At 46.2% G+C, this 12944-nt stretch overlaps 1 protein-coding gene across 2 annotated transcripts; it reads left to right on the top strand.

The window, feature by feature from the left end:
- Positions 1 to 4592: 4592 nt before the first annotated feature.
- LOC121275191 (probable G-protein coupled receptor 139) lies at positions 4593 to 8876 on the top strand. Of its 2 annotated transcripts, none has more exons than XM_041182610.1 (2): positions 4593 to 4712; positions 7549 to 8876. In XM_041182610.1, exons 1-2 carry the CDS (start codon positions 4646 to 4648, stop codon positions 8445 to 8447), a joined length of 966 nt encoding a protein of 321 aa, XP_041038544.1. In that variant the 5' UTR covers positions 4593 to 4645; the 3' UTR covers positions 8448 to 8876. The 2 variants fall into 2 exon arrangements, with proteins under 2 accessions (XP_041038544.1, XP_041038545.1); XM_041182611.1 differs by lacking the exon at positions 4593 to 4712 and adding an exon at positions 4950 to 5025.
- The last annotated feature ends 4068 nt before the right edge of the window (positions 8877 to 12944 follow it).

The following is a 12944-nucleotide window of genomic DNA, read 5'->3' as shown; positions in this document are numbered from 1 at the left end:
GGGAAATGATCCCATGTCCCCAGGGCGCTGGGTTGGGGACTCAGTAACATAACCGCTCTGCGACCCCCTCTCCGTTGCTAAAGGAGGATTCAAAAGGTTAAAATATTCACCGTGTTCACGGTCTGTGTTTCACACCCATCACAGTAACGCCTGGGTTTGCGAGTAAACGGGTTCCAGCAGCTTCTGAAGCCTCTGTCGGGAAGCAGATGTTCCAGAGGCGAACAAACCCAGAAAGGCGTCTGGACTTGTCCCAGTGTGAATATTTGCTGAAACATGTAGAGCTTGGGCAGGGAATTATCTCCCATTTGCTTACGGGTCTCGGGCGCCTTCGTGTTGTGAAAGTTAGGGAAGGGTTTAGAAGATTGATACCAGGGATTAGAGACATCAGGAGAGAATGGAGAAGCTGAGTTTGCTCATCTTACAACAGAAACGGTGACCAACACACACCATGTAGATAACTACAGAAGGTTAGAGTGATTCATGAGGAACTATTTTCACTGCAGCAGGTGGTAAAGAGGGGGCGGAGATTTTGGATCATTGGTTCAAAACGAGGGATAAGAATTGGAGCAGGGGTCGGCCATTCGGCCCCTCGGGCCTGCTCTCCCATTCAGTAAGATCCTGGCTGACTTGCCCCTGCTCTCAACTCCGCTTTCGTGTCAGCTCCTTATAGCCCTCCCACCCCGAACATTTCAAAAAGCTATCGACATCCCCTTGAAATACTTTCAGTGATCTGGACTCCACAACTCCCTGAGGTCCAGAATTCCAGACATTCACTGCCCCATGTGGGAAGGAATTCCTTCACATCTCAGTTTCACATGAAAATCCACTAATTCTGGAACTATATCCCATAGTTCCAGATTCCCCCCACGGGTGAAAACATCTTCTCAATGCCTACCCTGTCAGCCCCACCCCTCAGAATAAGATCCCCCCTCATTCTTCCCAACACTAATACAGGCCTCTGTTGCTTAGCCGTTATTGATTAGTCAACCCCGTCATCCCAGGAATCATCCCAGTGAATGTGTTTTGAAGTGTGGCCAATGCCAGTGTAAGGCGACATGACCCTATGAGGATGAACTAATCTCTGGCCATTATTGCAACTAAAGCACCAGCAAGAAACCATGGATAACTTCGAGAATCGAGTATCTGCTGTTCACATTCCTCTCTCCTCTCTCTCACCTTTGATTCCAACACTTTTGCTGCTCCACCTAATTAGCTGGTCAAAATATGAAGGATACATGAATGTTTTATGTGGGTCCAGCATAACCTGGTTGTTTGGTCCTGTGAGGGAGATTTCAGCCAGTCTTGTTACCTAATCACGGCCGGTGCATTGTTCTGACTTGGCCATTGAATCAAGTGACGGGATTAAACCTGACAATTCACACAACATGTTTCCTCCATTGTAAACGAGGTGGCCGCGTCCTGACCCACCCACAGGGTCGCCTGATATTCGGACGGTCCAGCTCAGATGTGCCACACCAGTCGTGTTTCAGGCCAGAGCAGCGTCGGTTTTGCATCAGGAGACTGTGGGTCCTGTTCACGCAATAGAGAGCCGAGCACATACAGGAAGTGACAGCTCCAACCAGTACCACGGGAATGCTGCACTGTCATTGGAACAGATGGAAACAGGGCCTCTCTCTGGTGGACACAAAGGGTCCTTTGGACACGACTGGTAGAGGAGCAGGAAAGTTCCAGCCGGACCCCTGGGACACTATGTACAGCTCGAACCCCATCTCTGAATCACCAGTCGAATTGGGGTCGGGTGAGATTTTCTGTGCCCTCATTGGCTGCTGAATCTCCTCTATTACAACCGGGATGACACTTTAACATTATTTATGTTGTCAGTCTCTTTGGGTGTCCCTGGAGATTTGATCTTTAACAAAGAACCTGCAGCAATTTGTTTGATGGATTCTTGTGTTAATGTCGCCTGAGGGCAGCATTTTGAAAGTGGCATCGAAGACAATGCTGCACAGCTTCAGAACTGCCCCTCCCACAGTGCAACACTGAGCATTGATATCATGGTTACTGTTTATAATGTGATGGGAAATTATATTATTTTCAATAGAGGTTAGTGGGGTCAGTGTGTGTGTCTTAATCTCATTACAGCCAGCTATCCTGGGTGCTCTGATGCTCTGAGCTGATTCTTGGGTGAACAGCAAGGAGAATCGGAAGGTAAAGTGTTGATTTGCAATTGTTGAATAAACCGTTCAAGACTGCAAATAAAACCTTGCGCGTAGCTATATAGAGCCAAGAAACGAATTTATGTTTTCAGCTTATTAATAAAATTGGTGCTATCAAAGGGGATTTTTTTTGTTAGAAGAGATGAAGTTTAAAACTCCCAATGATGCAATGGAAAATTTACATTCAAAGGGAAAGTTATATATAGAAAGAAAGGAGATTGTGTGTGTAAGATAGAGGCATGTAAGACCTAACCAGCCTGTAGGCCTTCGACAAACTTGCAAAGGGACTTCATTTGTAATTTGTCAGGCTTAATGTGCTTTGCCTAGTGTCTGTCTATTTAAAGTCTATGGGCGATAGTCACCTTGCTGGAGATTTACCTGGGGATGATCAACCTGGGGTTTGTTAAAGAGCGATTGTAGTAGTAATTTGTAGCAATGTGTATGTGCTGAATTTGATGTTCAATTACTAAATATTTAATTTAGGTTTATATAAAAGCCATGAGACTCGGTGGTCTTATTCCTGTTGAATTCAAAGTCTGCATCTCGAAGTTACAAATTGCAAAACTGAGTTATGACAGTTGTGTCAAGTTTCCCTCTGGGATTCGAACAAATCAGCCTTAACCATCGGCTGTGTCATAATAACTGGGACTTCAGTGTCAGTCTCAGCGCCCATGGAGTGGGGTTTAAATGCCCTGAACATGGAGAGTGCCACCCACCAATCTAACACTGACTCCATGAGGCCAAGGTTGCATATTGCTCCCTGTTTAACCTGTTCTGCCACTGTCCTTTCAACCAATGGGGGTGATGGAAAATGCAGACACATCAGCTGCACAAAAAGAAACTTACTCCAGTTGTGCTTATCATTAGAGCTGGCAAGTTGTGGTGGAAACAGTCACTGCACATGGATGATGAGCTGACAACCTCTGGTGTGAACTGAACACTGAAGCTCCTGGTCGCTACACCCAACATGGGTTCGGGGAGGTGTGGGTGGGGGGGGGGTGCTTGGGAGTATTGCAGTGGATTGAGCAATGCTCTGGGGACCTGGGTTCGAATCCAACACCTGGCAGAGGGTGGAATTTGAATTCAGTAAATATCTGGTATTGAAAGTCTGACCTTGAGAACATTGTTGATCGTCACAAGAAACCATGCGGCTCCCTAATGTCCCTTTAGAGAAGGAAACCTGTATTCCTGGCCTAGCCGACATCAAGTTGATTCTTAAATGCTCTGCCTGCAACTGCAGGTGCAGTAAAAGCTGGAACAGCCCCCACCCCCCGGACGAATAACAGAGGGATATTACTGTCCAGGTGCAGAGGGCTCTGGAACATCATGTGGAGCGACTGGACAAGGTGGAGTTACTGTTCAGAGCGCAGGGAGAATGTGTCCTGACCACCAACCCCCTACTGCAGCTCCCTGGTAGCGGGAAATGAGCCTCGGCTGCTCTCTCACCCGATGCGGGGTTTTTGTGCCTGCGGATCCGCTTTCTCACTGGCTAGGCGATAACTACAAGCGCAGAAGTAGAGAGCGGCGTGAGAGAGAGAGAGGCGCCTCTCAATTCCAGGGTAAACAGAGAATATCGCTGGGCCTTGTGGCACCAAAGGTCTCACATGTGTCACTTGTAACCCTCCCTCCTCCAGCAGAGTGGAACAGAGCTTCTATAGGCCGGTTTGGAAGCGGCCTGGACCAGGACATGTCAGGGTAGCCAGCGTTGGTCGGAGCTCCACACCCCCCGAAAATTCCCCCCTCCGCAATCTCCCCCCCCGCAAATTTCACCCCCCCCTCCCCAAATCCCCCCTCCTCAATACCCCCACTGAAAATTCCCCTCCCCCGGCAAATTCAACCCCCCCCCCCCCAACAAATCACCCCCCAGCAAATTCTCCCCCGCACCCCGCAAATCATCCCCCCGCAAATTCTCCCCCCCCACCCGCAAATCCATGCTCCCGCAGTCTGCACTGGTTGGAGGGATTGGATCTGTCGGAAGGTCCATATTGTTTTGAAGGTCTCCATCAGCTGGAGGGTCAGGATTGGTTTGAAGTGATGCGTTGATTTCATGTGTCTCTGTGTTTTTGGATCAATGTGCGCTCTTGGAAGATTTCAGAGACTTGATTATTTAACTTCACCCACAACTATCCACAAATTGCCAACTTTAATAATTTAATCACTCAGCTGAATGTTCACATTTCAAGAGAGGGGCCCAGTCCACGAGAGCAGTGGAACAGGGCTGATAAACTCAGGATTGTGTCCTGATCTTAATTACAGAATCTCAGAAATAAACCTGTTGAATTGCGACACGGAATGAACTCGGTGCAGTAACATGTTTATTTCAGGTATTCAGCAAGTGAAGTAGACGGGTGTTGCAATCTCAATATCTCCGGGGGGACGTTCCACAAGGTATAAGTACGGGCTTTGTGAATGTGTCACTTCAGAGTTTGGTGCAGAGGTTGTCAGGGACAGATCACTTCGAAGTTAAAATGCTTGCAGCATTTGACGTTTTCGATAAAACCTTCTATGTGAGTCTCGCTGTCATTGGTGTCCCAGGTAAGTGACTCGGACCTTTGCAGTTGTGTCAGTGTGCATGGGAGCTGCTCTGTGGTTTCAGTCAGTGACAGCTCATGTTACCTGCTGATCGAGTTACTCACCTTTATGTACACAGCCGGTCCATGGCCACATTGCCTTAAGTCAAATGTCTTGAGTTATCTCTGCAGTTTGATTCAATTTCCTGAACCATCAGTAAACCTCTGTTTACAACCCACAGGCTTTCTGAATAAACAAGTTATTACATTCAGTGGAATATCACCTCCTGTTTAATCGAACCTCAGTGAGGGTGAACTCTCTGAAGGAAGGTATTAGTGTGAGTCAGTGTTTTTTTTATTGATTCATGGGATGTGAACATCGCTGGTGGGGCCATCATATATCACCCTTCCACATTGCCCCTTGGGAAGGTGGGGCTGAGCTGCCTTCTTGAACCGCTGCAGTCCCTGTGGTGTAGGTACACCCACAGCGCTGTTAGGGAGGGAGTTCCAGGATTTTGTCCGTGTGGTGTAGGTACACCCACAGTGCTGTTAGGGAGGGAGTTCCAGGATTTTGTCCGTGTGGTGTAGGTACACCCACAGTGCTGTTAGGGAGGGAGTTCCAGGATTTTGTCCGTGTGGTGTAGGTACACCCACAGTGCTGTTAGGGAGGGAGTTCCAGGATTTTAACCCAGTGACAGTGAAAGAAAGCAGAAATATTTCCAAGTCAGAATGGTGAGAGACTTGGAGGGGAACTTCCAGGTGGTGGTATTCCCATGTGTCTGCTGCTCTTGTCCTTCTAGATGGTAGTGGTTGTGGGTTTGGAAGGTGATCTTGAAGGAGCCTTGGTGAGTTCCTGCAGTGCATCTTGTAGATGGTACACACACTGCTGCTAATGTGCATCAGTGGTGGAGGGTGTGAATGTTTGTGGATGGGGTGTCGATCAAGTGGGGCTGCTTTGTCCTGGATGGTGTTGAGCTTCTTGAGTGTTGTGGGAGCTGCACTCATCCAGGAAAGTGGGGAGTATCCCATCACCCTCCTGACTTGTGCCTTGTAGATGGTGGACAGGCTCAGGTGAGTCAGGAGGTGAGCGACTCTGTGCAGGTTTCCTAGCTTCTGATCTGTTCTTGTAGCCACAGTATTTATATGGCTGGTCCAGTTCAGTTTCTGGTCAATGGTAACCCCCAGGATGTTGATAGAGGGGGATTCAGTGATGTTAATGCCATTGAATGTCAAGGGGAAATGATTAGAATGTTGTTTACCAGTTGCTCAGACAGATGGAGAGATTTTGCAGTCGAAACACGTTGATGGATTCTAACAGAAGTTAGTTCCAGTTCTCCGCACTGTAGTGGATCTCCAGGACAGCTTGTTAAAGAGAGTACAGAAGCTTGTGTAGACAAAGGGTTGTCAAAAAGCCTTTGACAGCCTGGAAGCTGGACTGAGCACTGCAAGAGTTTTAGCAGAGCTGAATTCGGGGAAGGCATTGAAATCGCCTGTTGATGCAAGTTTCGTGGGTGGCGGTGCAGTTTTATGACAGGGATATGAGATGGGGAACAATGGGCCAGCTCGTTACTATTCTTGGAGGCTGAACCCTCGCCAGCAAATGTTTCCAACTGTGGGAATAAAGACATTGACTTTGATGTTGGCTCTACAACATTTTGAAATCTACATATCTCACAACTCTCCAGAGTCTATTATTTATACCAACAAATAATCCTCTCGCCCTTTTTATTAATGTTTCATACCAAAAATCTGAGACTATTTGACTAGAGTTTCATGTTCCAGCTGCATCAGTTGAGAATTATTCTTGTAGCAGGAAGAGGCAAAATCATAGCAGATGCTTTGTTATCCACATTATACAGCATCTGCCATGTATTTGCCTGCTCACTCAACTTGTCTAAATCGCCTTGCATCCACTTAAAATCCTCCTCACTGCTCACGTTCCCACCTAGTTTGGTGATATGAGCAAACTTGGAATGGTCACATTTGGCTCCCTCACCCAAATAATATATATTGTGAATAGCTGCGGACTAAACATTGATCCCTGCGGTACCCCACGTGTCACTGCCTGCCACTCAGAAAAAAAACCATTTATTCCTACTCTCTGTTCCCTGTCTGCTAGCAAATTCTCAATCCATGTCAATTTGTTACCCCCATCCCATGTGCTTTAACTTTGCACATTATCGTCTTATGTGGGTCTTTATTAAAAGCTGTGTGAAAATCCAAATACACCACATCTACTGGTTATCTTTTATCAATTCTGCTATTTATGTGCTCAAAAACTCCAGTAGGTTTCTCCTGATCTTTCATCTCCCCGCCCTGTTCAGCTGAGCTGTGATTAATGCCATGGACTTGGCTCTTGGTGCATTCCCGTGAGAAACCATCTCCCCCAGCTGTTTCTGAAATGGAAAATCTGTTTCAGAGGGGGATGGAGGAAGGGGACTGCTGCAGTGCCTAGCTAGTGATTTTGCTCTGCCTGGTGGACACCCATTCCCTTTCAGCTGAGAGGCAGTTTTTTGGACAGTCTCTGATCCTCAGATCGGCTCAATGGTGGAACTTGTCTCAGAGTGGGGTATATATCAGAGGTGTGCACATATGGATCTCAGAGCTTCTCAATGTCCCAGGGCAGAGGGGGGAATGTGTTCTGATCCTGGACTATCCACAACCAGGTAGTGTCCAATACCCGACGAGAATGTTGTCCAGTGTGTTCTGATCCTGTGGGGAGTGTCTAAACCAGGGATGGAGGTGGTGCAGTCTGAGGGGTTTAACCTGATGCTAAAATCGTGTCCTTGCTCTCTGGGCCAGACAGGGAAACGTGTCTTCAGTAATATTGTGCATTTTTTTCCCCCTTCTCCAACTTACAGCTAATTTCCTGGCAATGGTGATCCTGTCCCGGGGAAAGTGTGGCCTCTCCACCAGCACCACTCGATACCTGATGGCTATGGCAACAGCAGACCTACTGGTCGTTATAACTGAGGTCATTCTATATCAGATCAAATATCATTATTTCCCAGTGTCTTTCCTGGACATCACCCCTGTGTGTAGTTTTAATGCTGTCCTGCGAACTACTGCAAAAAGCTGTTCTGTCTGGCTCACCATCACTTTCTCCTTTGATCGATTTGTGGCCATTTGTTGCCAGAAGCTGAGAGCTAAATATTGCACTGGGAAAACTGCTGTTGTGGTTCTAGCAACAACTGACATTCTGTTGTGTTTGATTAACATCCCCTTTTACTTTACACAGGAACCTGGAGTGATAATTGACAGTGTCCCATGGGGCTGTATTACAAACCCAAGCTATTTTACTGACATCGGATGGATGGGATTTAAATGGTTTCATACGATTTTCAACCCATTCCTCCCGTTCTTTTTAATTCTGTTGTTCAATGCTCTGACTGTCAGCCACATTTTAGTGGCCAGTCAAGTCCGTAAGAGACTCAGGGGTCAGAGCAAGGGAGAGAGCCAGAGTGACCCAGAGATGGAGGGCAGAAGGAAGTCTATAATATTACTCTTTACCATCTCCGGCAGCTTCATACTCCTGTGGTTAGTCAACATTGTAGAATTTTTATATTCCAACATTACAGGAGCAGCTCACAACGATCTTCACTACGTAGTAAGACAAGTCGGGTTTATGCTGGTGAGTTTAAGTTGCTGCACAAACACATTTATTTATGGGGTGACTCAGTCCAAGTTCAGGGAGCAGGTCAAGAACACGATGAAATATCCGCTTACATCAATTATTCGACTCATGAAGAAAAAACAATAACTGAGAATGGCCCAGAGGCGGCTCCCAGGTTTTCCAGTCCACGAATGGAATACTTATCCACAAACTCCCAATAGTTACATGGCAAAGGGCAGTGCACCATCAGGCAAGAGGAGACCGGTGGAGGAGTGGATGTAAATGTAGCAGAAGGAGAGTCAGAGTGCTCCCTGCAGGACATGAAGGATAACCTACAATGTCGTAATTTACAGGAATCGTCATGGAATTAGCCTTATTCTCCCGAGTCCAGCCCCTCGGCTACCGAGCACTTCATCTCAATTTTGCATTTTTGCTAATTGCTTCAAATCAGTTCCCCATTATCCCTTTTCGGTTTCTCACTGCTTAATCTGTAGAGACCCCCTCATAATTTTCAATACATTTGTCCATTCTGCACTGAGCCTTCATTTCTCCTAGGAAGAATATTTCTAAACTCTTCAATCGATCTTCCTAACTGAAGATGGGCATTCCTGGACCCATTCTCATGAATCTTTTTCTCATTCTCTTCACATGCTCCTGAAGTGTTGACCCCAGAAATAGAGGCAGTTCTCCACCTGAGCTAAACCAATGTCTGATACAAGGTCAACGTAACTTTGTAGCTCTTGGACTTGTCATGAAGATGTATATCATGTTATGGAAAATTATTTTAAATTGAGCTTGTAGTATGGCCTGCGTCTGTGGTTGTGAGTGTGTGTGCTTTAATTGGGTTAAAACCAGCAAGTCTGGGTGCTTTGATATACGGAGTTTTGTGATCTAAACAGTAAGGAAAAGTGTATATTTGCATTTTGTTGAGTAAACTATTCAAAGATTAGGGGTGAAATCTTGCACCTAGCTAGGAGACACCAAGCAAGCTGTTTATGTTACTAATAAAATTGGAACAATGGAAGGGGTTTTATTGTTAGAATAGATCGGTTTCAATTGGACTGGTGATATGATGAAAATTTGCTTTCAAAGGGAAAGGCTGAGTATCTCAGAAAGGAGTTTGGATATTCAGGGCTAAGGTATGTCATTATCTAAGCAGCTGTAAGCCTACAAATGCCTGCAAAGGAGCCAAATTGAAAGGAATCTCATTTTGAATTCGTAAGGGAAATTTAAAAAAAAATACTAGTGGCCTGCAATCAAGGAACCTGAATTGGAAGAGTTAAGAGTTGAACTGGAAACAGACAAACTGGTTTTCGCAAAATTACACTTGTAATGGAAGAGACTGGCGAGATAAACCCAGGCTAAGGAAAGAGAAAGATCAGAAAGAAAAGCAGAAAGAGAGTCAGGAGGGAGAAAGGGAAAGATAGATATTAAAAGAGAGTAGCTGACAGGGGGTGAAAAAAAACTCAAAAAGAGGCAGGAATGGACGTGTGTAAGAGAATTCCATTTTCAACAGCCTCTCCCTGTATCCACTGAATGTGCCACTACGGAGGGACAGGCTCCCAAACACAGTCACAAGGGCGGTCAATGCGCCCAAATTTGTCAAAACAATCCCAAAAACGTGAGGGGAGGGGCGTCGAATAATTATTCACTGCATGTAGGAAAATCACAAAACAGAGTAGCCAGAAGAAAGCTGGACAGGGTGAGGGCAAAGTGTGTTAACAGGCAAAGCCCATGGGGTTTAAATCATGCTCTCTGAGGAGACCTCCGCAGATTATGAGACAGCTGAAACAGCCTGTCCTCTGTACTTACGGTTTGGAGCCTGTCATAGAGTTGATTTTCCAGGCAGCTTTTCTCAGTCGAAGCATTGAAATTTGTTTCCATGAGTGGATGCGTGCATCAAGCGCTGTAGAGGAGCCCTCTCCCTTCGAGGCTCCTTGCGCTACAAACTGAATCGGTCACGCAGATCATGTGCTCTTACAACACAGAATTATTCTTCAAGCTACAGTCCTACATTCATCAAAATTATAATTACTACATTCCTCCCCCTTTAACATGTCTGTACAGATTTTGTTGTGGGGCCTTGTGAGGAGAGCTACACACGAGTTTGTTTCTGGCTGCTCACTATCTGCAGAGAGCAACCAGGACAAAATACAAAACCCAGAACATTAACTCATGAAACACAGTCTCAGTTCTGGGAGCAGGTCACTGGAGAGCAGCCCCACCCCTATAACAGAAGTGGGTCAGTGTGGAAACCCAGGTCAACATTTAACACCAAGCAGGACACCGGATCTCCAAATGCAACTTATCCCTCCTCAGATAATATTCCTTGTGATCTTCCTCAGCATGCCTTGCGAGGGTAGATTCTTATATCAAACAGATTTCTACATACATCACCGCATTGACCTTGTCCCGGACGATAAGACCATAAGACATAGGAGCAGAAATTAGGCCATTTGGCCCATCGAGTCTGCTCCACCATTCAATCATGGCTGATAAGTTTCACAACCCCATTCTCCCGCCTTCTCCCCGTAACCTTTGATCCCCTTACCAATCAAGAACCTATCTATCTCGGTCTTAAATACACTCAATGACCTGGCCTCCACAGCCTTCTGTGGCAATGAGTTCCATAGATTCACCACTCTCTGGCTAAAGAAGTTTCTCCTCATCTCTGTTCTAAAAGGTCTTCCCTTTACTCTGAGGCTGTGCCCTCGGGTCCTAGTCTCTCCTACTAATGGAAACATCTTCCCCACGTCCACTCTATCCAGGCCTTTCAGTATTCTGTAAGTTTCAATCAGATCCCCCCTCATCCTTCTAAACTCCATCGAGTATAGACCCAGAGTCCTCAAACGTTCCTCATATGTTAAGCCTCTCATTCCTGGGATCATTCTCGTGAACCTCCTCTGGACCCTCTCCAGGACCAGCACATCCTTCCTGAGATACGGGGCCCAAAATTGCTCACAATATTCTAAATGTGGTCTGACCAGAGCCTTATAAAGCCTCAGCAGCACATCCCTGCTTTTATATTCTAGTTCTCTCAAAATAAATGCCAACATTGCATTTGCCTTCCTAACTACCAACTCAACCTGCAAGTTAACCTTAAGAGAATCCTGGACTAGGAATCCCAAGTCCCTTTGCACTCCAGATTTCTGAATTCTCTCCCCAGTTAGAAAATAGTCTATGCCTCTATTCTTCCTATCAAAGTGCATGACCTCACACTTCCCCACGTTGTATTCCATCTGCCACTTCTTTGCCCATTCTCCTAACCTGTCCAAATCCTTCTGCAGCCTCCCCACCTCCTCAATACTACCTGTCCCTCCACCTATCTTTGTATCATCTGCAAACTTAGCCAGAATGCCCCCAGTTCCTTCATCTAGATCATTAATGTATGAAGTGAAAAGTTGTGGTCCCAACACTGACCCCTGCGGAACTCCACTAGTCATCGGCCGCCATCCTGAGAAGGACCCCCTTATCCCCACTCTCTGCCTCCTGCCAGACGGCCAACCTTCTATCTATGCTAGTGCCTTGCCTCTAACACCATGGGCTCTTATCTTACTGAGCAGCCTCCTGTGCGGCACCTTGTCAAAGGCCTTCTGGAAATCCAAGTAGATAATATCCATTGGCTCTCCTTTGTCTAACCTACTCGTTACCTCCTCAAAGAATTCTAACAGATTTGTCAGGCATGACCTCCCCTTGATGAAACCATGCTGACTTTGTCCTATTTTACCATGCACTTCCAAGTATTCTGAAATCTCATCTCTAATAATGGGCTCTAAAATCTTACCAACGACCAAGGTCAAGCTAATCGGCCTGTAATTTCCTGTCTTTTGCCTCACTCCCTTCTTAAACAGGGGGGTTACATTAGCGATTTTCCAGTCCTCTGAGACCCTCCCTGACTCCAGTGATTTCTGAAAGATCACCACTAATGCCTCCACTATCTCTTCAGCTATCTCCTTCAGAACTCTGGGTGTAATCCATCTGGTCCAGGTGATTTATCCACCTTCAGACCTTTCAGTTTTCCTAGCACCTTCTCCTTGGTAATAACCACCATACTTACCTCTGCCCCCCACCCCCCCGAATCTCTTGAACTTTGGGGATGTCACTCGTGTCTTCCACCGTGAAGACTGACGCAAAGTACCTTTTCAGTTCCTCCACCATTTCTTTGTTCCCCACTACTACTTCTCCAGCATCATTTTCCAGTGGCCCAATGTCCACTTTTGCCTCTCTCTTACCCTTTATATATCTAAAAAAAGCCTCTTGCAATCTTCTTTTATATTACTGGCTAGTTTACCCTCATATTTAATCTTCTCCCTCCTTATTTCTTTTTTAGTTGTCCTCTGTTGGTCTTTGTAGGCTTCCCAATCCTCTGGTTTCCCACTGCTCTTCGCCGCATTGTATGCTTCCTCTTTAGCTTTTACGCTGTCCCTCACTTCCCTTGTCAGCCATGGTTGCCTCGTCCTCCCTTTAGTATGCTTCTTCTTCCTAGGGATGAATTCTTGCTGCGTCTCCCAAATTACTCCCAGAAACTCCAGCTATTGCTGTTCCACTGTCTTTCCTGCTAGGCTCATCTCCCAGTCAATTCTGGCCAGCTCCTCCCTCATGCCTCTGTAGTTGCCTTTATTGCCTCTTTGTCCTGGTTCTGCC

The sequence above is a fragment of the Carcharodon carcharias genome, unplaced genomic scaffold (assembly GCF_017639515.1).
Source record: "Carcharodon carcharias isolate sCarCar2 unplaced genomic scaffold, sCarCar2.pri scaffold_776_ctg1, whole genome shotgun sequence".
In the NCBI taxonomy this organism is placed as follows: Eukaryota; Metazoa; Chordata; class Chondrichthyes; order Lamniformes; family Lamnidae; genus Carcharodon; species Carcharodon carcharias.
Note: the sequence above shows the minus strand (reverse complement) of the source record. Positions and strands in the feature narration are given on the sequence as shown.

What these genes read in the sequence shown, in the direction of transcription:
- LOC121275191 (XM_041182610.1), top strand. Translation starts at nt 4,646, where the DNA reads ATGCTTGCAGCATTTGACGTTTTCGATAAAACCTTCTATGTGAGTCTC. An exon ending in CGCTGTCATTGGTGTCCCAG is followed by an intron (nt 4,713 to 7,548) that starts GTAAGTGACTCG and finishes TCCAACTTACAG; the next exon opens with CTAATTTCCTGGCAATGGTG.